This window comes from Anabrus simplex, chromosome 2, assembly GCF_040414725.1.
Source record: "Anabrus simplex isolate iqAnaSimp1 chromosome 2, ASM4041472v1, whole genome shotgun sequence".
In the NCBI taxonomy this organism is placed as follows: Eukaryota; Metazoa; Arthropoda; class Insecta; order Orthoptera; family Tettigoniidae; genus Anabrus; species Anabrus simplex.
This window is the reverse complement of record NC_090266.1, coordinates 1,028,169,731-1,028,195,607: the sequence shown is the minus strand read 5'-3', so window position 1 is coordinate 1,028,195,607 and position 25,877 is coordinate 1,028,169,731. Positions and strand designations below refer to the sequence as shown.

At 41.9% G+C, this 25,877-nt stretch overlaps 1 protein-coding gene across 2 annotated transcripts in view; it reads right to left on the bottom strand.

The window, feature by feature from the left end:
- The window catches only part of LOC136864654 (nuclear hormone receptor E75), a 277,570-nt gene that overhangs the window by 59,036 nt on the left and 192,657 nt on the right, over nucleotides 1–25,877 (bottom strand). The window contains exon 1 of one of the 2 annotated variants that reach the window (XM_067141936.2): nucleotides 16,039–16,217. The exons of the other annotated variant lie outside the window; for it this stretch is intronic. Within the exon in view, the coding sequence (XP_066998037.1) occupies nucleotides 16,039–16,138 (100 nt within the window). The 5' untranslated portion in view covers nucleotides 16,139–16,217. Of the gene's footprint in view, nucleotides 1–16,038; nucleotides 16,218–25,877 lie in introns of those variants that run through there. 2 annotated transcript variants of the gene reach the window in all.

Here is a 25,877-nt window from a genome sequence, read left to right as displayed (position 1 = left end):
CGCCTCCCGAATGTAGAGCTGCAATGCTAATAAAACTAGTCCCTGTTAAGCCGAAGCGTATTCGGTTCCCTCCAGGAGCCCCACCATACCCTCATCTGGGTACAGCATGAAAATACTTTAGTAGTAGTATTTTTATTTCATCCTCGTTTTTGGTATTCAGTTATTATTTTAATATTTACATGTTATATTAATTCACACACACAAAGTACATGAAATAAAATATCTAAAGGGAGAAGCGGAGAAGTTAAATGAAGACAGCTCTAAAACGAGAGTAGATGGATACAATTCGTGTGCTCTCTCTCTCCTGGGATGCATCGTCGTAGTTCATTGAGATGACGTAAGGAGCACTGTGTCCTGTTGAACAAGACTAGTGGCGCGCCAAGCGGTGATCGTTTCAACTTATTGCAGCTAGTGTGCAACTCGCGCGGCAAGGCCTGGGACTACAATTCGGTCGTTGACCGCGCGCTCCAGAAGTAGGACGATATCGAGCTAGCGAGGCCTTGAGGTTAGTGCGCATGCCTGGCCGACTGACTGGCGCAGGGAGACCAAACTCCAGCGCCCTGGGCCAAAATAAGCCGCCAGCAATGTTGCCAACATCGGTTAAACCTGGTGGGATAGGTTAAGGAACAAGAAAATGCGGGCTATGCCTTGGAGATTTCTCGAGGTTTGTGGATATACTGTATATATATATTTGAGCCAGTCCGCCTCTGTGGTGTGTTGGTTAGTGTGATTAGCTGCCACCCCCCGGGTTCGATTCCCGGTTCTGCCACGAAATTTGAAAAGTGTTACGAGGACTGAAACGGGGTCCACTTAGCCTCGGGAAGTCAACTGAGTAGAGGGGAGTTCGATTCCCACCTCAGTCATCCTTGAAGTGGTTTTCCGCGGTTTCCCCACTTCTCCAGGCAAATGCTGGGATGGTACCTAACTGAAGGCCGCGGCCGCTTCCTCCTCCCTTCCTTGTGTATCCCTTCCAATCTTTCCAGCCCCCTCCCCCAAAAGCCCCCTGTTCAGCATAGCAGGTGAGGCCGCCTGGGCGAAGTACTGGTCCTCCTCCCCAGTTGTATCCACGGCCTAATGTCTCACGCTCTAGGACACTGCCCTAGAGATGGTAGAAGTGTGATCCCTCACTGAGTCCGAAGGAAAATCCAACCCTGGAGGGTAAACGGATTAAGAAAAAGAAGGAGATATATTTGAGTTTCTGTTTTTTACATATCTCTAATCTTCTTTGTTTAGAATCACCGTGATACAACTGCTCAGCAAAGGATCCCTCAATATTATTATTATTATTATTATTATTATTATTATTATTATTATTATTATTATTATTATTATTAATAATAATAATAATAATAATAATTACCGAGTTCGATAACTGCAGTCGCTTAAGTGCGGCCAGTATCCAGTATTCGGGAGATAGTAGGTTCGAACACCACTGTCGGCAGCCCTGAAAATGGTTTTCCGTGGTTTCCCATTTTCACACCAGGCAAATGCTGGGGGCTGTATCTTAATCAAGGCCACGGCCGCTTCCTTCCCACTCCTAGCCCTTTCCTGTCCCATCGTCGCCATAAGACCTACCGTGTCGGTAGCAAAAAAATTAATAATAATAATAATAATAATAATAAATAATAATAATAATAATAATAATAAATTCTACATTTCATAATATTAAGTCAATAGTTATAAACTATTTACATTACACAAATGATAATATTTAACGAAAAACAAAAAAGTAATTACTCTTCCGAAGGATCACGCCAGGTATACCATCCAGTGGCAATAGTATCAATGTATGTTTAAACTACTAACTTTTCTTATCACTTCAGAGTGTGGTACGCCAAACGCCTGCACATCTTCGACACCCCTAGAATGGGCCAAGCGCGACTCTGCTCACTTGGAGAGGAAAGAGTCTTGACCGGGATAGCGGCCACTGACCCGGGCTTGATATCTGGGCCGAACTCACTCACTCTCGCTCTTGCGAACGTTACGTAAATAGCCGCGCCAACAGCGAAAGTATGCTTAAAATATGTTTAAATATGCCACAGTAGAAATCTTAGAAGGCCAGGGAACGTGTGGCAACTTCAATTCTCTAGTGGTACAAATCAGTGGCACTAAAGGACAAGATTAGGCCCTATATTACTTGGCACATTACACGATATCGAGAAATCAGAACAGTACAAGACGGACATTTCTTGAACGGGTAGTACAAAAATCAGAGCTGGCCTCTTAGGGACCAAAATTCCCTACGTTCGGATTAATATGTCACAGGTTACATCCTTCCCGACGACTGTCATGGTACTAGAGAATAAACGTCTTAAACGAAAAGAAATGTGGGCAAAGATAACAAGAACCTGTCAAAGCGATAACTAGCCAGCCATGTTCAAAATGACACGACAATACGATTAAACCTACGACATACGATCTTTCCCATGTTGTTTGTCTCCTTTACGTAGAATAGGCTACATACAGTTCAACAACAAAACACTGAACGAGCGAGTTGGCTTCACGGTTCAATGTATGTAGCTAGTTGCTTGAATTTGGGAGCTGGTGGGTTCGAACCTCACTGTTGGCAGTCCTGAAGGTTTTCCGTGTTTTCCCACTTTCACACCAGACTAATGCTGGGGTTGTACCATAATTAAGGCCACCGTCCCTACCCTCCCAGTCGTAGCCCTATACCATCACCATAAGACCTGTCTGGGTCGGTGTGACGTAAAAGAAATAATAATAATAATAATAATAATAATAATAAACATTGTTTACTATATTTTATGATGAATCACACACCGAGTCACCAAGCGTGAAAAAGTGAGTCAGTAATGCAAACTCGCTAAGAAAATTGATATAATAAGGACCCACCTGAACCTGTACCTGGTGCCTCACGACAAAAGTTGCAAAAGTAGGAACGCGGCAAAGAGAACCAAGCTTGTAATTTTACGTGACTGTCGATATCCGCAATCATAGCCACGGGACCTTTAGTTTTAGGTGGAATGCGAACCACACGGACGTGACTTTCCACTGCAAAACTACCACGTACATAGGCTGAGACCTGAGCCTTGGTCAGCAGACACCAGTGACAATGTCACTCGTCTATCACGTCCCAAAAGAAATGGAGGTAAATTGACTTCACATATAATTCGAAACAGGACTTTCTGTAATTTTCTGACATCTGCAGCTCAGTCTGTTAGTTCGATCCTCGCTGAGGTCAGTGAAATATGACAACTCCGTATCTTTAAGGAACTCCTGTGTGACAAAATTGCGGCAACTTGGAGTCGCTTGAAATCTATACCAAATTCTATTACACAACATTATTAGACTTTAGTAGGACAATACCGAAGATAAACATTCGACGAACTGTTGAGCAGGAGGAAAAGTTGATAGAACAAGATTTAGATCTTAAAAAAAAAAAACATAGGAAATGATGCAGATATCTAGAAGTCACTATTTAAAGACAAACAGCTGATCGAGTCAGCAACCTACCTGTAGAAGGAGTGAAGGTAACGTCAACGGTTCGTCCCATTTCAGTAAGATTGAAAACGAAAGCACAGACACAAGTAAGTCATAGGATGCACTTGCTGCTACGTCACGGGTAACAGCAAGAATGCACATCTGTTTCCCCGGCCATTGAGTTATGTCGCGTAATGGCCTATTTCCAATGGCGCATGTGACCTCGGAAGACGAGGGTAATGACCGGGCTCCAGGTCGCTAGCTCGCGCGCGGTGACGTCATACGCCGAGCAACAGATAGCAGGCGCTAGCTTCTGATTTCCTCTGTAAACCTTGTCAATCAAATATTTAAGAATAGCCTCTGTTGCAGGTCTTATTATCGGTTGAAAATGTCCGTATTCTACCTGTGAAAGTCTTACCTTCCCGTTCTTTTCAATTTCTCTTTTTCTTGTTTTGTTGTCATCAGTCCATACACGGGTTTGATGCAGCTCCATGCCACCTATCCTGTGCTCACCTTTTCATTTCTAAATAACTGTTGCATCCTAGATCTGCTCTAATCTGCTTATCATATTCATACCTTGGTCTATCCCTACCATTCTTACCCCCTACACTTCCCTCAAAAACCAACTGCAAAATTCCTGGGTGTGTCCTATCATTCTATCTCATTTTCTCGTCAAATTTAGCCACAACGATCTCCTCCCACCAGTTCGATTCAGTACATCTTCATTCGTGATTTGATCTACCCATCTCACCTTCAGCATTCTTCTGTAACGCCACATTTCAAAAGCTTATATTCTCTTTCTTTCTGAGCGAGTTATCGTCCATGTTTCACTCTATACTATGCCACGCTCCAAACAAAAGTCTTCAAAAACATTTTAAAAAATTCCTATATCAATGTTCGAAGTGAGCAAATTTCTTTTCTTAAGAAAGGCCTTCCTTGCTTGTGCTAGCCTGCATTTTATGTCCTCCGTACTTCTGCCATCCTGTCTTATCACCAATAAATTTCTATTCTTATAAAAAAAGGTGAAATGTTACCATCTGACCTCGAACAGCAGACGTTGGGATAAAAAAAAGTCCCCTCAATAGCTCCATCAATAGCTGAAGGTAATAATAGCATGGTACAGTAAATTATGCTTGCCGGGCTAAGTGGCTCAGACTGTTGAGGCGCTGGCCTTCTTGACCCCAACTTGGCAGGTTCGACCCTCGTTCAGTCCGGTGGTATTTGAAGGTGCTCAAATACGTCAGTCTCGTGACGATAGATTTACTGGCACGTAAAAGAACTCTTGTGGAACAATATTCCGGTACCTCGGCGTCTCCGAAAACCGTAAAAGCAGTTAGTGGGACGTAAAGTGAATAACATTATGAGTAAATTAAGCTTAAGGAAACAATGTTGTTGATGTTAATGTTTTAAGGAACCAAACAAAGATCACTGGTCCCAGCATAGTTTGAATGAAGACAAGCCTAACTCGTCTCATCTTTAGACCCCATTCTGAAATATCCCTTTCCGAGATTACGAAGCAATCGCCGCGAAATATCTGTAACCAGGTATTACCCTGATTTGCAGAAGAACGAGGAGAGATAAGACAATGTTTAGGTAGAGAGACAAGGGTAACATATCTGTTGCTTTCTTTGTTCTTGTTGTTTGTTTTTTCTTGCTAGTGGTTTAACGTCGCACTAGCAGATCCAATATTTTCGGCGACGGAAAGACGGAGAAGTGCTAGGATTGGGGAGGTAGCGGCCGTAGCCTTAATTAAGGTACAGCATCTTCCTGGTGTAAAAATGGAAACCACGGAAACCATCTTCAGGGCTGCCGACGGTCAGATTCGAACCCACAATCTCGCTAATGCAAGCTAAATATATGTATTTGTCATTTCCCCCCAAGCTCAAATCAAGCGTCGTACCAAATAACTATGTCATGCGGATACAGTGTTAGTACCGACTTCCATTCAGTATAGCCTACAATAATGGTTGATGAACTTCCATGCATATTTATCACCAGACTTTCTAATCGTGAATGTTATTTTCATTAGGCATTTTGTACTAACATGATACAGTATAGGCCTTCTCACTCGTAAACGTTCAGATTTTTAAAAATAATTCAACGCATATGCATGTAAATGATGCAAAATATAAACACAATATTCACTTTTTTTCTTTAATGCTATTTGTTCGGGGCATCGACCCATGTGGACCTTTTCCTCTACTGGCACCATACTGCATGAACCTGCGTGTAATTGGAATGGCTATAGTGTGGAATGTTATGTGTGAGGAAAGGACAATATTCACTTACGACCAAGTAGGGATCAGAGACCGAGCTCGATAGCTGCAGTCGCTTAAGTGCGGACAGTATCCAGTAATCGGGAGATAGTAGGTTCGACCCTCACTGTCGGCAGGCCTGAAGATGGTTTTCCGTGGTTTCCCATTTTCGCACCAGGCAAATGCTGGGGCTGTACGTTAATTAAGGCCACGGCCGCTTCCTTCCAACTCCTAGGCCATTCCTATCCCATCGTCGCCATAAGACCTATCTGTGTCGGTGCGACGTAAAGCAACTAGAAAAAAAAAGTCGTCCGTCAGTGACCGACCTTATATCCAGTTTACTACGAGAGCCGAAAGGGTGCTAAATTACCTTTTAACGACAGAGAATAGTGCGATATCAATTTAATGTGACAGGTATGCTCTGACGAGAATTCATCAGATCAATATTTACGGAGCGAAACGTATCCTAACAGAAATGGGGTGTCTCTTGATTAACCTTCCGAGAAAATCGTGATAAACTATTCGCTTCTGTACAAATATTCAGTCTAACAAAACAACAATCATATAACAGACATTATTTCGTGCGAAAAGAAAGAATGTCGATCATAACCAGGGAAGGATTCACTCTACAATAATTTCAAAGGTGTGAAAAATTATGAACCTTAAGCGGTTCAAAAAAAAAGAGTAGCTTCAATGTTACAAACTAACAGAGACTGCTGTAACTGCTCGAATCTTCTACAATAAATGTATATTTGGGCCATCAGAGAGAGTTATTTGTTTCCTAGTTACCAACTGCACCTGTTAGTATAAAACGGGCTCTTCTTTGTAGTTCTGATTTACAACTATGATTATGTAGCTCTAGAATTATTCTATAACCTTACTAAACCATTATCAGTCAGTCCTCATTTTCGCTTCATGTCATCACTTTTCAAGGACGTTTTAAGCCACGATATTTCTTCTCTTTGAGTCAAAACAATACTGGAATGATACACAGTAATTATATAATGATCAGCAAGAAAATATGTTACAGACGTACTCAGCTGTTGCAAGCATCAAGCACCAAGCTATGGACACACGTTTTAGCCGAAGTGTAGGATTGACAAGCTGCACCGTTTGGAGACAAGATGTTTGAATCCCCAAACGGATGCAGTTATCCTGTGTGCAGTTCAATCAATTACTTGATGAGAATACAAGGAGAGTGTATTGTTTCAAGTTCTGGGAAATCCTACGTCCAAATAAATACAGTGACTCTACATGAAACCCTGCAGTATCATAGGTTACCAATAAACAATACGGGGCGATGAATTAGCAACAACAACAGCAACTACTAAACCCTGTGTTTTTTCGCTTCGTTCGGTAAAGGTTACACATCAACAGTGCCCTCCGAAAGCGATGACAATGGTATCATATTCAGAACACCGCTGTCGCTTAAAGACGGAGGAGGGAGAGCTCGCAGAACGACTTTCATCTTGGAGCAAAACAGGTCACTCTTATTCTCACCATCAACTTTCTCCCGTTTCACTTTCATCTTCTCCCTTTCTTTTCAGCTGGTCACGATCTTGTGTACTCTATGTTTTTCACAATGTATATCAGACAGGGCTCACACATGAGAAAATTCGGACCCACAACTTGCTCGTCATATTAATACTAACTGTTGCGGGAGGTAACTACGCAAAAATATGCTCATCCTTCAATTAGGTTTCTTTCCAGTGAATGCCAGGTTTATTCCAACAGATGGGCACGCAAGTCATCATTTAAAACATGCTACACGAAAACCACAAGAAATGAAGCATTGTTCAGCACTAGTAAAAATCTAGACAACTGAATGAAGTTACACAGGATACCTGATCATTGAGCGCATTCCACGAGGAAAATAAAATTTAACACCGGTCATAACAAATGGATGTCTAGATGGGTGTTATCTGCTTCGTAAGAGAAATGGACAAATGTTAGAAACTAGTGGTAGGTTCTACTATTTCCGGAAGTTAATTACGTACTATCTTTCGCAAGCACCGTACTACGATCGAACATTATCGATCCATGTTCTCGAAGGCTCTATTAGTATAGCATTGTGTACGTCATGGGTTTGCTTCGCAACGGTAACCGAACTTCCTCAGCTGATGGTGAAACCCATTGCTATACAACGTTCCACTCTATCCTGGCACCCACGAAAGTTGTATGTATGTATGTATGTATGTATGTATGTATGTATGTATGTATGTATGTATGTATGTATGTATGTATGTATGTGTGTATGTGATTATTTCGAGGCTTACACTGACACTGTTATAGCACTGAACAGCAGTTAGATAGCACTAATTTTATTCATCTCTTTCAAAATAATAGGCGTCAAGTTTAAAGCATTCAGTTATGCTTGTATCTGAACTCTCGTATATAAATTTGTTTCAAAGGATGAACCATCAAACCCCTTTCGCTTTTCTAAGTTGAGAGAAAGTTACGCTAAATATTAGCTCTGGATTTTACCGTATCGTAACGAAAGGAAACATTTTCTTCTTCTTCTTCTTCCAGGCCCGGATTAATGGCCGGATGCCCATCACGAAGAAGGAACATTTGTAAAAAAATAAGTTTAGAAAAGCAGTCGCTCTTGTGGCAAGTACATAGCAAAATATATGTTATAATAACAAAAATCGTTCTTTTCGAGCTAAAATGGTTACTCATCTAAGAGAGCTACAGTATTAAAATACTCGCATGCTGTAAATGTCCTATTACGCGATCTTGAAACTGGGCAAGTTTCTAGGTCTAGTCCGCTGGTCAGGCTAGCCTGCAACATTTGTAGCTGTATTGCAAGGCGAGAGTGAGCGGGGGAATACGTCCTACATGGCGGACATTCACCTTGATGAGGCAAACTGGGACAAGATAGCTTAATGCAGCTAGCCTCGTTCACAGGCCTTGTGATATTCTTGCCAATAGCATTGGAAGCATGAGTGTTGAAACCAGGTCATAGAGAGTAGTGTGCGAGGCTAGGACGTTGCCACCAGCGTTCGAGGTCAAGCCTTCGCTAGGGTAACGTAATCTCACTCTGCGAGCCAGCCTGCTCAGGGGAAAATGCAACAAGCTCCACTCATTTGTATGGAAAGTAATCGAGGTCAAGAGACCCGCGCGCGAGGCTAGGGCATTGCCTCCTCTTGTCTTTTGAGGTTACGGCTTAATGTATATCGCGCGCGAACGTTCAACAAGCACGCAATGTGGAAACTTGAATTCGCGATTCACTTTTATTGACACGGTGTCATTTTCATTTCGATAGATAGGATGTGACGTAACTGGATCAACACAGCAGTTTAAAGGAATTCCTGGATCTTAGGAAAGATCACTGCTAATGAAGAATTATAGTAGTCATGCATATACATTTTATTATTATTATTATTATTATTATTATTATTATTATTATTATTAACTAAATCCGAGTGATATCATCGCTGCCTTCTCACCAAAGTAGCCGCGGTTCCAATCAGAACTAATGCACTTCTTCTTCTTTATCTATTTACCATCCAGGGTCGGTTTTTCTCTCGGACTCAGCGAGGGATCCTATCTCTAGCGCCCCAAGGGCAGTGTCCTGGAGCTTCAGACTGGGTCGGGAGGGTGACCAGTACCTCGCCCAGGCGGCCTCACCTGCTATGCTGAACAGGGGCCTTGCGGGGGGATGGAAAGTTTGGAAGTGATAGGCAAGGAAGGGGGAAGGAATCGGCCATGGCCTTAAGTTAGGTACCATCACGGCATTAGCCTGGAGGAGAAGTGGAAAACCACTTCGAGGATGGTTGAGGTGGGAATCGAACACACCCCTACTCAGTTGCCCTCCCGAGGCTGAGTGAACCCCGTTCCAACCCTCGTACCACTTTTCAAATTTCGTGGCAGAGCCGGGAATCGAACCCGGGCCTCCGGGGGTGGCAGCTAATCACACTAACCACTACGCCACAGAGGCGGACACTAATGGACTTGAAATTTAAAAAATGAGAAGTATTGTTCCTTAGGCTATGATTCCACTTAAACAAGAGAATGGCAATTCAAACCCTGTTTCCTTTCTTTCCTTTTTAGCATAGGAGGATGAAAAAGATATATTAAAAAATATATTAAGCCACTGTTTAAACTACCTTAGGAATTTCATGGCACTGATTACCGTGTATTGTCACTCCGACGTATAGGGCTACTCTCCCGTGAATGAAGATCTTTCTTTAAGGACTAAGCAGAGGGCCAAATTTAAATTTAGAAACTCATACTGTATTTCAGTTGTTTCGTTTAATATTTAGAAACTAGAGTTGAGGTATGTTCTTTTAAAGGGCTCGCAAACCGTGGCCCCGTGAACATCATATCCATATGTAGGATGTGACGTCATTTGTGCAGGTATGCCACGGCTGTTATTTAATCACACGCACACTGGTAACATAGGAACTTAACTATTACAGTCTGTCAGTCGTATGTTATGGTAAATATTTGAGCTTGTATTGTAGTGTATGATATTGAGGAAGAAGGGGAAAACATGTTTTTTCTGTCTTTTTTTTTTTTTGACAGTTCATATTATGATCATAGTCATCGGGCGTCAGGTTTAGCCTACGTGGAATCTGAATCACAGGGTCATAACTTTCTACCTGGCCAGAATTCGAACCCTAACCGCCTTGCTGAAACCATACGATTTGACTCATTCATCACACTCATGTTATTAAATGCGAGAGGCGAAACAATTCCCAGTAGGGCTGAGGGTGAGATCTAGGGATTTGAAAGGAGATTCCCTCCCAGTATTTATGGATAAACTTCGTGTAAAATCACTTCGAGAATAGCCGCTGATTATCGCAGTATCCCAGGATTTAGTTGTTTATTTTTCCTTTTAATTTAGAAGCCGGGGACGATTCTAAAAGTAACAAAAACGGTTTGTGATTCAAAGATATAGTCGAAGTGAAATATAACATTTTAAAACTTACATTATTTGCAAATCATTGCAGAACCTAGACTAGGTGAATGAGCTGCAGGGTTTCTAAATGGTATTTTCCTTCTTGACTTAACTCAGGATCAATTTCCAGATTTCTAGCACCTGTCGGACATCTGCTGTACATTATAATGAAATGAAATTAAATGGCGTACGGCTTTTAGTGCCGGGAGTGTCCGAGGACAAGTTCGGCCTGTCAGATGTAGGTCTTTTGATTTGACTCCCGTAGGCGACCTGCGCGCCGTGATGAGGATGAAATGATGATGCAGACGACACATATACCCAGCCCCCGTGCTAGCGAAATTAACCAATGATGGTTAAAATTCCAGACCCTGCCGGGAATCGAACCCGGGACCCCTGTGACCAAAGGCCTGCACCCTAACCATTTAGCCATGGAGCCGGATATCTACGTTATAAATTGACTGAGATAAGTTAACTGCGGTATGCAGCGACGATTAAAGAATCTGAAGTTCACGAGAATGCATTGAAGAAAAACTTCCAAGAAGTGATAGAATTTGAGACATGCATTCTGAAAATAGAGAACTGTTCTGGTGTATGTGTCCAGCTGCAGTAAAAAGGAATGTCTCTATAAACCCACACGAACAGTAATACTCTTAGAGAATGTTAGTAGGCCCTATAACAGAATAGAATAGAATGGAATACTCCCCTTCCCCAAGTTCCGGATCGCCAGAAACCGAGGATTCACTTTATTGGCAATTAGGCAAATACCTATTAGAGCCAAAAGAAACGAACATAATTTGAATGAAATACACTACGGAGTACATGCCTATGAATAGAACTACTACCAGCTAGCAAAATGTACAGTACATAAAAGAAGACGATCAAAACTGGAAAATATTAGAACGAGATACTAAAATTAGAGAGCCTCCGTGGCTCAGACGGCAGCGCGTCGGCCTCTCACCGCTGGATACCGTGGTTCAAGTCCCGGTTGTTCAATGTGAGATTTGTGCTGGACAAAGCGGAGGCGGGACAGGTTTTTCTCCGGGTACTCCGGTTTTCCCTGTCATCTTTCATTCCAGCAACACTCTCCATTCTCATTTCGTAGCATCTATCAGTCATTAATATAGATCACTTTGGGAGTGGCGACCCCATCGTAAGAATAGCCTATATATAATTCATTCGTTTCATCCCTGACCCGGTCAATGACTGGAAAACAGGTTGTAGGTTTTCATTTTCACTAAAATTAGAACTATTATCGACCTTAATCATTATTGTCTTAGGCTCTCTGCTGTTCCATACGTTTGTGTTGTGTACATGCATGGTTACGAAACCTCGCATTTACATCCCCATACAGATGATACTTAAGGAATTAGTAATTTTTCGTAAATATACTTCTTCTTCTTCTTTATCTGTTTACCCCCAGGGTTGGTTTTTCGCTCGGACTCAGCGATGGATCCCACCTCTACCGCTTCAGAAGCTTCAGACTCTGGGTCGGGGTATACAACTGGGGAGGATGACCAGTACCTCGCCCAGGCGGCCTCACCTGGTATGATGAACAGGGGCCTTGCAGGGGGATGGGAAGATTGGAAGGGATAGACAAGGAAGAGGGAAGGAAGCGGCCGTGGCCTTAAGTTAGGCACCATCCCGGCATTTGCCTGGTGGAGAAGTGGGAAACCACGGAAGACCACTTCCAGGATTGCTGAGGTGGGAATCGAACCCACCTCTACTCAGTTGACCTCCCTTGGCTGAGTGGACCCCATTCCAGCCCTCGTACCACTTTTCAAATTTCGTGGCAGAGCCGGAAATCGAACCCGGGCCTCTGGGGGTAGCAGCTAATCACACTAATCACTACACAACAGAGGCGGACTTCGTAAATTTACTTTCAAATCAAATATGGCCAATTTTTAACTGTTTATTTACTGTACAGGTAAATAGTTTCCCTGGCCTTCTCCATTCCCTGTTCATCATGTTTACAAAATTAAAATATTCATATTCTCCTTCTGTGTTATTTCTCTCTTCTCTTACTAAATATTTAAACAGTAATGCCCCTTTACTTTCACATGGTGTCAAGAAATATTCATATTCTACCTACTTTTCATACAGGAAACATATTTTTTCCATCCTTTTTAAATGCCTTATTTTTGTAAACTCCCATCAACTACCATATCATTCCCATATACTCTATTTTTGTTAACTTATAATTGCTTATTATTATGCCCGAATATATATTAATGAATTCTACCAGAGTTCACCTATTTTTACCCTCAGTTCTTAGTACTGCATTTCTGTGTCTGCTACTCTCTGTGCCACTTTTCTACGGACTTTTCTTTATTCCAGATTTCTGTCCCAATCGTTCCCCATTCCGATTTCGTCTACTACAGGTAATTGCTTGAAGTTACCCGCCCATTACCAGTCCCGGTACTTCATTTGGCGTCGGTGTCCGGCTCCATGGGTAAATGGTTAGTGTGCTGGTCTTTGGCCACAGGGGTCCCGGATTCGATTCCCGGCAGGGTCGGGAATTTTAACCATCATTGGTTAATTTCGCTGGCACGGGGACTGGGTTTATGTGTCGTCTTCATCATCATTTCATCCTCATCACAATGCGCAGGTCGCCTACGGGTGTCAAATCAAAAGACTTGCACATGGCGAGCCGAACTTGTCCCCGGACACTCCCGGCACGAAAAGCCTTACGCCATGTCATTTCATTTGGTGTCGGTAAGCTATATCTAGAATTTCTCCTCCTCCTCCTCTTTTTAACCTAAATAAATATAATATGCTATAAGTTTCATTTTTGATCCGTATTGACAGCAATTACATATGATTTGGTTTTAAGTGGTCCACTATTCAATACAAACACATGAGAATACAATTATATCTTAGTATCAGTTATATCTCATTCTTTACTTTGGTGCTAGTTTCGATCATTTTGGTCATCATCAGACTTCATAATCATTGGTACATAAGAAAATTAAACATCTGAAATTAGGAAAGGACGGGGAAGAAATCGGTTGTGGCCTATATATAGGAATTGTCCCGACATTTGTCAGGAAGTGAAAATGGGAAATTACAGAAAACCATTCTCAGGACAGCCGACGGTAGGGTTCGAACCCATGCATCTTCCGAATACAGAGCTTGGTTCCATAGCTTTAACATAGCCACTCCACTTAATGAATGCCATTCTCAGGGTTTTCTTTTCTTTTTTCTGGCCTCTTCCCCAAATTGACTGGGGCCGGCACTGGATGGAGACTTCGCCCAGTTTTATGGCCAGATGTCCTTCCTGACGCCAACCCTCAGTGGAGGGATGAATTCACTGTTGTGTGTTTCTGTGGTTGTTGGTAAAACGATGTGTTGTATGTAGATTAAAACAAGTGTCAAGACGCACAAAACGCTAATTTCCCGAGCCAGAGGAATTAACCACACGCAGTTTAAAATCTCCGGCCTGGCCGGGAATCGAACTCGAGTCCTTCTAAAGCTAAGGCCAGTGCGCTGTCCATTCAGCCAAGGAGCAGGACTCACGATACTCTTCAGAGTATTTACACAAATGTTATATTTTTACTGTAAGTGATTTTCCGTTGCGGGAGTAAGCATTCTCTTCCATTAAAATCGATGTTAAATGCCCGAAGGTTGGACTCGTGTCAGGTTTATAACTTTCATTGTTCAACGAAGTCGTTCTAAGCCATCAGGCTTACAGGTGAGAGTGAAACAAGCTGCCGGAGAAAGTTCCTACCGAGCCTCAAGCCAAGTTTCACTTTCAAGAAGTTCTAGAGCATCCGCGACGACAGTTATATTCAGTAAACTTTCAACTGCACTTGCAACTAGAGATCCAGATCTACGAGAAAAAAGGAAGCGGGGTTGATATACTCTCTTAATAAACTGCGGTATTATACCAACAATACGCAAAAGAAATTATTATACCTGGATCACAGAGCGAAGATTCACATTGTTATTTCAGGTGGGAGGTATGGAGAAGCAGTCTCAAGAATATTATTTTCTGCTTTTCAAATGTCCTCCCGATATGTTCCTTAATAAAAGGGCTCTCTTTTAAAACGATATTGTAAACTCGAAACCATGATACCATTTCGCTGAGAGAAAAGGACGTTGCTAATGACACAATATGCAATTATCAACCAAGAGAAACTGACAAGGTTAGGGAAAATCTCTAGGACTGTTTAACTTGGAAGTAATATTGGAAAATATTTTATTTCATAAGTGGAAACATTCACTGACCTTCCCCATTATCGAATCCCTTCTCCGAATCTCGAAAGTAAAATAAGTGATATGTGACAAATTGAATGAGTTCGTTGATTTGGAGAGGGGGGAGGTGGGCCAGTAACCCATTTTCAGCTTGGAGAGCACTGAACCCTACTGAGCTAACTTTAGTGCAACAACGGCACAAGTGTGACGATACTATGAGCCAGTCTCGCACAAAGCTACCAAGCCGCGTCATTCCATCTTGCCCTAGTTCCTCCACGAGAGGTGAATGAACCGTAGCCTCTCCCACAGGCCTTGCAGGCAGTAGTGACCTCCTTTCTCGCCACAGCCAAGCGAGCCGTGGGTGGGGTATCAGGTCTTCGTCCCAGTGCGAGGCTACGGCGGGGACTTTAAAAAGGAATTTATAAAAAAGACTAGTGCTGAATACAAGGAAGGCCGAGGAGGCAATGCCCTAGCCTCGCACAAGGGGACAGCTGACCTACATACCTAACACAGTGGCTAAGCGACAATGAAAAGTGAAAACACTACAGCTGACTGCAGAAGGCCTCACAGTGAGAGTATTAAAAATGAAGGTAACACCCGTGCCAGGAAATATTAGCTTAGCTGGAAGAAAGAAACAATTAAATCTGAGACATAAAGATAACTGATACCAATACATTCTGAAATGAATTCCACAATGAACAGTAGTGAGTGAAATAATTAACTATGTAATAAAATCGTGAAAAAATACAGTTAGTGAACAAAGAGGAACACGTAAAAATATTTAACTATGTGAACAGAAATATTCGACCTGCTATTTTAAGCTTTTTTCTTAAATGCTGAACAGACATAGGCCTATATACGAATATCGAATAGTAATAATGCATTCATTTAAACAAGCTCAATGTGATATTATGAAATTAAATTCTCTTGAAAGTTTATTCTGAAGTAGCACGAAAAATACCGTTATCTGCAGAATAAAAGAAGATAGTGAATTAAACTCTTCTTTAAATGTTATTTCTGTGGGAACAGAAGAAAAGTGAACTTCTAAGAAGAGCTTTAAAATTCCCCTTTCTTAAGCTATATTGCCCATGATTTCTGGTATGAATTATTAGTAAATGTGTAAAACTTACGATATAAGGTAAGAAAAGAAAATAATTAGCTAAATTTCTAAAATAGTTTATGGTTAATATCAAAGCAAATAGCATCCATAATATAGTGCACAATCTTAAAATAGTGAAAGAAGTTTACCTGCTAATACTCTGCCCAGGAGATTTTCACTGTCTTGCGACAGAAAAGGGTCCATGTCTTGGGCGCATGATGCTTCAGGCTTACAGTCTATCACTGTCATTTTGAGAATATTACGGAATTAAAAAAAACAGAAACAAAATGTCTCTTTTTTATCACTCCGACACTCGTCGTTTTGATATGAGCTGTCTATCTCACAATTAGTAACATCAATCCTCATAAACTATATCGTAACACAGAGTCAGAAATACTGCACATTCTGATGAAAACACTGCCGTAGTTCCAAAGCACTATTTGAGGTAGTAGGTCGTTCTTGAATAACACGAAACTGTCTTGCTAATTTGAAGCACAGAACACTTACGCTTTGAAGTAAACAAAGTGACCAGCCGAGTGTGAGCTGATCGTATGGCCGAGGACGCGCCACTTTTTGGCACGAGGCAGAAGGGTTTGTTTGAGTGTGCGCACAGCGCTGGCTGCTGGCTTGTGGCGCGGGAGCAGAGAAAGTGACTGCCTTCACCGCGGCTTGCTCAGCTACTAGTGTGCTGAGTGGGGCTGCCTGGACGTACAACTGACCCAGTAACTTACTTCCCGGCTCGGGTCAACAACATTCACTTTTACTCACCAAGCCATTGTTCTAGACGGGTAAATATTGCTTTCACTACTACCATCCTGGCACGTGGTTGAACGAGCTCTTCCAATTACACTTCGAGTTTTCTAATTAAACTGTATCTAGGTGAGGGGAGGGGACTACAGGCCACTCCTCCGAACATGCTACTAGAATCCACAAAACACAGACGTGTGAATAAACTGAGGATTCGTCTGTAATAGAAACACATTGGACGAGATAGAACCTATTCATAATAATAGAAAACTAGCACCGCCTTTATAAGTTCTGCAAGTCTCATCTCCCCCCAGCCCCACCTTCCCCTCTCATACCGTTATTACAAATACTTTTTCTTTTCTCAGACAATTTTCAATAGTATAGTATGTCATTTAACAGAAGCTAGGATGTTTGGCTGAAACAAAAATGTTAATTAAAATTTAGAAAAACACGTTGAATTTGAAGCAGCAGACTGATATTGGCACTTCTTTGACGAATGACGTAATTAAACATGTAACTAAATTAATTATTTATTTCCACTCAAATTAATTTATCAGATGTTTTCTAAACAACCGTTTGCCATTAAGTACTGAACCTGTGGTTCAATACATAGAAAATCAGAAACAAAACTAGAAGAGAACAAAAGGAGGATTAGAAACAAACCCTAAAATGTACCCTCTGGGAAAATATCTAATTGACGTCCGATGCACTGTTGCCAACACCATGTGAAGAAAATTTCCACGCCAAATAACACAATTCCCCACAACTTGACGACAATTCCCATAAACTTAAACAGCTGAAAATGTTTATAAAATCTCATATTTCTCCATGCATTGTTCTAAAAGAGTGAAATAATCTGCAAATAAATTCATTTTACGTTAAACTTTAAATTATATACTTCTACTATAGGCACACATTTTATTAATAATATAACCTGGCATAATTCACCAGTTTTTCACGTATTTCATTATTATTTTCTCACCTTTTTGGTTCCCACTTTACTGGGGCACATTTTGCTTGTTGTGAAGATCAAACTGTTGTGAAGTTTGGAACTAGACCTAACCAGTTGAATTGCATTGAGGGCTTATGGAATTTTGTTAGTTAGGGATGATACTACTATTGAGCGCCATTCACCGGAAACCACTGAGGCTTCGCAATTCCTTAAATTATTACCGAAGGTTTCAGTTTCTTTCTTTCTTTCTTTCTTTCTTTCTTTCTTAATCTGCTTACCCTCCAGGGTTGGTTTCTCCCTCGGACTCAGCCAGGAATCCCACTTCTACCGCCTCAAGGGGAGTATCCTGGAGCGTGAGATATTGGGCCATGGGATACAACTGGGGAGAATGACCAGTACCTCACCCAGGCGGCCTCACCTGCTATGCTGAACAGGGGCATGGTGGGGGATGGGAAGATTGGAATGGATAGACAAGGAAGAGGCCGTGGCCTTAAGTTAGGTACCATCCCGGCATTTGCCTGGAGGAGAAGTGGGAAAAAACGGAAAACCACTTCCAGGATGGCTGAGCCGGGAATCGAACCCATCTCTACTCAGTTGACCTCCCGAGGCTGAGTGGACCCCGTTCCAGCCCTCGTACCACTTTTCAAATTTCGTGGCAGAGCCGGGAATCGAACCCGGGCCTCCGAGGGTGGCAGCTAATCACACTGACCACTACACCACAGAGGCGGACAGGTTTCAGTTTCAATTAGTATAATGCATAAGGTATACATATAGTGTTTAATATGTATTTCTTAGAGCCTCCGTGGCTCAGACGGCAGCGCGTCGGCCTTTCACCGCTGGATACTGTGGTTCAAATCCCGGTCAGTCCATGTGAGATTTGTGCTGGACAAAGCGGAGGCGGGACAGGTTTTTCTCCGGGTACTACGGCTTTCCCTGTCATCTTTCATTCCAGCAACACTCTCCAATCTCATTTCATAGCACCTATCAGTCATTAACTCATTAATAAATCATTTTGGGAGTGGCGAGCCCATCGTACTAGTAGCCTATATATGATTCATTCATAAAATCCCTGACCCGGTCAATGACTGGAAAACAGGTTGTAGGTTTTCATTTCATTCGCTTATTTCTTACTGTTTAAATGCCGGAAAAGGTAATTTCTAAATGTCCCATACCGAGCTCGATAGCTGCAGTCTCTTAAGTGTGGCCAGTATCCAGTATCCGGGAGATAGTGGGTTCGAACCCCACTGTCGGCAGCCCTGAAGATGATTTTCCGTGATTTCCCATTTTCACACCACGAAAATACTGGGACTGTACCTTAATTAAGGCCACTGCCGCTTCCTCCCCCCTCCTAGCACTTTCCTGTCCCATCGCCGCCATAAGAACTATCTATGCCGGTGCGACGTAAAGCAACTTGTAAATAAAATCCCATGATTTTGAGATTTTCCATTTTCTTCCCTTTTTTCCACAAGACAAGAAAATATGTTCCTTTTCCCCCTAGTTTTAGGAAATTTACCGCGCGTTGGCAGCACTGTTCCAGTGAAAAGATGGGCTGAGACCGTAATAGACCATATGGTCTAATACAGTACTTGGTGGAAGATGATGAATGCAAATAAGAAGGAACAACTCATTTCACTCTTAGGAGCCATTTTTTGTTTTTCATCTCGCAAGAACATAGAATATCAATAGGATGGGCCACCGTATGTATATTAAATGCTCTAATTATCAGGTCACGAGTTTCTAATTTCTTCTGAGTAAATTGCCTGTGCCGCTAGGTTGGGAACCACTGCTCTAAACAAGAGATGTACCTTTCAGAAAGTTGTAATTTGCTCTCCTTAAAATCCATAATATGTAGTACATTTCGTATTACAAGATACTAGGTATAATAGATGTACTTCATACTTCATTTGAATTTGAAACCCATGTGGGGATTTTGTGCCTAAGAAATTCTTGTTCACTTCTGGAATGAATGTATACGGTTACTGGACGTCCGGAAAACCCCGAACAACCCCTTCAATTTAACCTTCTATCCGGCGACAGAGAGGAATTTCTAAACTATCGTAAATGCCCTTTTTTATTTTTAGAAATTCAAAACATTCAGGGGTTTGGAAAAATCCAGTCGCGAAAGAAATATGACATTTGTAAGTAGTCTGACTGCGTGGATAATTGGTTTTGGAGGTGAAATTAATTTTTCCGAATTTTATTGTGGCTGCAGAAAGTAAAATCAGCGAGATATTTTAGTACTAGAAAGTATGAAAATTGCCATAGTGAACTGTTGAAACTGTAGAATATTTCTTCATTATTCCTGAGCATAATGCAAATAAAGGGTGCGTTTTTCATTAATTTCCGGTCAAAGGATAGATGAGAGAAGCAGACTGACAGACTCTGTGAAGTGTATACGTTTTAGAAATATTTAACTTAAAATGCTTCATCTGCTCTGAGTTTTATGGTTTTTTAAACAGTCCAGATATTTTGTAACAAATCAATGTCTCTTAAATGAGTGAAGTTTTACTGTGAAAGTAGGGCTGGTTTTGTTCTTGGTACATTTAATGCGACAATAATATGCATCATATGTAACTTATTTACAATGTATAATTTCCCGATGTTCAACATTTTCTGAAAGTGTCTTACATTTTAGAGCATAAGTCCTACATTCCACTAAATGTATCTGGTAACCCTATGCATGTACGAACCAAATGCTTCTCTTTTCATGTGTGCAGTTGAAGTTGACGTGTAGAAGCGCTGAATCTATTGACTGCAGAAAGTGAATTACTCCAGCGTGGAAGACTGATGGAGTTATTTTCTCTGTTTATTCCTTTTTCTCAAATTCTTCAAGGACTCGCAGTATTGTCCGATAGTCGACGCGCCTTACTTTCTTCTGCATTCTCTGCCATTCGTTAACTCTTCAAACTGAGCAGAGTTTAACCACAAACGAGTCATAAACTATTGCACCAAATAAATTAAACAAGTGAGTTACTCAGCCCATTACGGGCCAACGGTTGAGAGAAACGCTTTCAAAACCTCAAGCTGTGGACGATCCGGGAATCAAAACAGAGTTCAATAGATACGAACGAGAGATGCTACTACTACACAATGGAGCTTCATTCCACGAAAATCAATGTAGGAGCTTCTGCCTCAACACGGCACAGATTATCGGCAGTCATTATTTAATAGCTGCATTTCTATGACTAGGCCTACATGTAATATTTCTGCTGGACAAAACAAAGATAGTTAGTTAACATCATCCAAATGCTATTCCAAAATTATTACTTTGCCACTGCCCCGAAGGTGTGCGCAAGTCAGCATTTTCTTAAGCCTCTGTGTCAGATTGTTGTTGTTGTTCTTCTTCTTCTTCTTATTATTATTATTATTATTAATTTTGTACTGTTATTGATTTTACGTATTCAGAGGTTAAATGCACGATTGAAGTAGTGGCGGGAGAGGTCTATTCAAATATTGGGATAAAGCAGCGATGCAAATTATCACCTATATTGTTCATACATTTTACTAACGATATTTTGGAAAATGAAGGGAATGAGAATGTGATACGGTCCATGTGTTAACAATAAAGAAATGCCTGGCCTAGTTTTCAGAGACGACATTCTTCTGCTATCTTTAACATCAGTTCGTATGCAAAAAAGCATCACAAAAACGGCTGAATATTGCACAAAATGGAATTGAAAAATTAACATTGAGGAAAACGACAGTAATGGTAAGTAAACAGGGAAATAAATTAAAGGAAAAAGAAAGGTAGTGGATACAAGGTGTAGAATTAGAGGTAGCCAATAAAACAGAATATTTAGGAATTATACTAGCATCTAACGGTAAGTGGAAAGTACAAATAGGACGAGCAAAAATGGAAGGACTGGCAGTTTTATCTAGCACGAGATGTTTGGAGAGGAAGAAGCCAAATAGTGAATATGAGCTGCCGAAAAATGTTCTAAATTCGCTTGTAAAATCCAGAGCATTGTACGGGTCAGGAATATGGGGTAATGAAAAAGGTTGTAAAGAAGTAGAGGTAACAGATAACAAGTTTTGTAAAATAATAATGGAGCTACCAGAATATACAGCTGATTGAGGAGTTAGAATTCTAATAATAATAATAATGTTATTAGCTTTTGAGGGGCTGTTTGGCCAGAGGCGGTAAAGAAATGCTGTGTTCGCCCGGAAGGACGTGGGTTCGAACCCCCGTCAGGAAGTCGTAAAATTTAAGAAACGAGATTTCCACTTCCGGAGGTGCACATGGTCCTGAGGTTCACTCAGCCTACACCAAAATAAGCACCAGGTTAATTCCTGGGGACAAGGCGGCCGGCCGTAGAGCTACCCACTCTACCCCATCAAGTGCCGAGGTTACGGATAGTGACAGCCTTTACCTTCCACCCTTCCAAGGGCCTTCATGGCCTATACGGAGATGAATTCGCTTTTTGACTTTGCTGTTAGCTTTATGTCCCACTAACTACTTTTTCGGTTTTCAGAGACGCAGAAGTGTCGGAATTTTGTCCCGCAGGAGTTCCTTTACGTGCCAGTAAATCTACCGACACGAGGCTGACGTATTTGAGCACGTTCAAATACCACCGGACTGAGCCAGGATCGAACCTGCCAAGTTGGGGTCAGAGGGCCAGCGCCTTAGCCAATCAGCCCGGCTAGTTAGAATTCTATATGAAGATATAAGTAAACACGAAGGTATACAGTATCTAAAAACGTAACAAAATATTGGTTGAGGTTTAAGAGGTGAAACGGGAGGGAAGTACTGAATGTACAAGATGAAACATCTATACCATGATTACTGGATAACCAAAGGTGGATAGAATGCTGGATAGAATAGGAATGCGAGATTTCTCGGATTCAGAACGAAGAAAAGAAGCTGAGTAAGAAAGTAACTATTCGAGAAAGTAGGACAAGGTCTTCACGAAACGTCGAGTTTTCCAGTACTTACTACATTTTCACACGGAATGAAACCATAATCCTATCATGTCTAACCTGACGCTATATATTTTCCACAGTTTTCTTCCTGTACCTAAGTTTCTGTAAAATCACAGAGCTGCCCTATAGCCGTATTACTATGAGATGAGAACGAATGCCATTCCATTGTATCCTTCGTTACATTTAACGACAGGTTTCTCCTGCCACTTTACCCACACCCTGGTAGCGTCGTACATGTGGACTTCGTCCAATTTCATATCCAGATGCTCTTCCTGACGCCAACCCTGTTTGGAGGAATGCATTCGTATACATAATTGTATGTTTCTGTGGTAGTTGGCAGTGTAGTGTGTTATGTGTAAATTAATACATATGTATTTACAATATGTATATATTAAAATACGGAGCGAGTTGGTTGCGTGGTTCGGGCCGTGTAGCTGTTACCTTGCATTCGGAAAATGGCGAGATCGAACTCCACTATCGGCAGTCCTGAAGATGATTTTCCGTGGTCTTTCATTTTCATACAAGGCAAATGCTGCGGCTGCACTTCAATCAAGGCCACGGTCACTTCCTTCCCAGCCCCAGTCCATTCCTCTTCCGTTGTCACCAAAAACCTCTGCGAGTTCAAGGGAAGTTAAGCCATTAGCACATTTATTAAAATATTAAGAATATGCTAAGTTCGATTGCTTGGCTGAACGGTCAGCGTAATGACCTTCTGAGCACCAGGTTCGATTTCCGGCTGGGTCGGGGATTTCAATTTTGTCCGGTTAATTTATCTAGCTTGGGGCTGGATGTTTGTGCTTCTTTCAACATACATCTTCATTTACAAACGACACATTATAAATCATAGAAACACGCAACAGTGAATACATCCTCACACAGAGTTGGCGTCGGGAAATGCATCCGGCTGTAAAAATGGCCAATTCCATTCAAATTACCTGAGTAATTGAGAAAAAGCCAATAAGAGGAGTACGCTAATGTTACAATACATTATTTTACGACGTCATAAGGAGTGGATTTATTAATACACAACCATTATAATAGTTTAATCCACACTGCCCTGAAGGTTACGAGGAACATTTCTACCTGCCTTAGCCACCTTCAAACCTCACTTACTGTTACGCTTGTCAACAAAAAATCCCTTGCTTTATTGAAGGCTTATTCTTGTCGGTTTTGTCCTACCCAACAAGTCTACTGTAACCTGTCCAGGCGATTGTTTTGTGGGTGCAGATTTTGACAGCGCTGATTTGAATAGTGGATTATTGCTTTGGAATGGCAGACAATGAACGCATGGAAGTACAGTGTTTGAAACTATAGAATAATGTTGTTGGTTTTACATCCCACTAACTACTATTACGGTTTTAGGAGACGCCGTGGGGCCCGACTTTTGTCCCACAGGAGTGCCGATAAATCTACGGACGCGAGGATAGCATATTTAAGCACCTTCAGACTGAGCCGGGGCTAATCCACTAGCTTGGGCTCAGAAGCCCAGCACTCTACCGTCTGAAACACTCAGCCCGAAAGAATAAAGAAAAAATGTAATTCGTTCCAACAGTTTCGAAACATCACCTACGTGCAGCTAAACCTACTGAACGATTGGCTACGTAGTAACGTGTACTTGGGAGATTTTGAGCTCTAACCGCACAGTCAGCAACCCTAATGGTGTTTTTCCGTGGTTTGCCACTTTCACACCAGCAACTGCTCGGTTAGTGCCATATTATGGCCACGCCGCTACCTTCCCCATCCCAGTGTTACCGAAAATCTACCTCTGTGTTACAGTGACGTTGAGCATTTTGTGAATAAAAAGTTGCGTTCCGCTTTAAGTTCAGAACAATATGAAAATCACGATTTAGAAGCCCTCACAGCAACCAGACTTGGAATATTCCATGGCTGTTAATACTGCAATCATTAACCAAGGAAACTGCAGGTTTATTATTTTTTTTTTTGCTAGGGGCTTTACGTCGCACCGACACAGATAGGTCTCATGGCGACGATGGGATGGGAAAGGCCTAGGAGTTGGAAGGAAGCGGCCGTGGCCTTAATTAAGGCACAGCCCCAGCATTTGCCTGGTGTGAAAATGGGAAACCATGAAAAATCATTTTCAAGGATGTCGACAGTGGGGTCCGAAACCACTACCTGCCAGATGCAAGCTTACAGCTGCGCGCCCCTAACCGCACGGCCAACTCGCCCGGCAGGATAAATCTAAGCAAAGGATAGTCGCTGAGTACGTCGAGATACCTCTGTATTTTCTTGATATACCACCGTATCGATTTCTTCCTGATTCGCTGATTGAAAAGAACGCTGAAACATACAAGAAATATCGTCCCTTCCAAAACTTTCCGAGAAGTTAGCAGCGCTGTATCGATTGGAGTGGGGTCTATTTTAAAGTGTGCTGTTAAATGAAAAACACAGTGCACCCTATTTAGTGAACTGTGCTGTCACAGAACACGTAAGGAACGAGAGTTCTCAAAATATAGGCCGTCTGGACCGAAGTGAAGAGAACCCCCTTTAAGCGAAATTCCCCCACCCCTTCTCTTCGCCAAGACTAGCACGGGTGAGTGCATTGCCACTGAAGCGGTACTAGGACGACATTCTCACTAACCAAACGCGATCCATAACTTAAGTGAATTTGTACTTAATGTGTATCATTGAAGAGCCTTCGCTTTTACTTTTCCATATCTTCAAAATTCGAGTATGCTACGTAAGATGCAAGCAGTGAGGAGAGAAAGGACCGTTCATCCCCCGCCCTCTAACAGTGACGGACTACCAATCCATGTTAGGTTAAATCGCTGAGCAATTAGACTATACTGAAATGATTAAGGAGCCTCCGTGGTTCAAACGGCAGCGCGTCGGCCTCTCATCGCTGGATACCATGGTTCAAATCCCGGTCACTCCATGTGAGATTTGTGCTGGACAAAGCGGAGGCGGGACAGCTTTTTCTCCGGGTACTCTGGTTTTCCCTGTCATCTTTCATTCCAGCAACACTCTCCATTATCATTTCATATCATTTATCAGTCATTAATATCACCTTGGGAGTGGCGACCCCATTGTAATAATAGCCTATATCTGGTTCATTCATTACATCCCTGACCCGGTCAAAGACTGGAAAATAGGTTGTAGGTTTTCATTTTCATAAAATGATTAAGACACCAGAACCGATGTTGAGAAAGTAAACGCCATCATTGTGGAGGCTGAAGGTGAAAGTAGGAGGAATGCAGTGAAAGTCAAGTTGAGGCTAAAGCGGGCAGGATGGAAAGTGAATCACAGGACGAAAAGAAGAGTATGTCGTCTGGTTCACGTAATATCAGCGAGTGTCACCCTAGCGCCACCACCAGCTGTTGTTTCTCGCACTTGCCTGTCGCAGGAGTATCA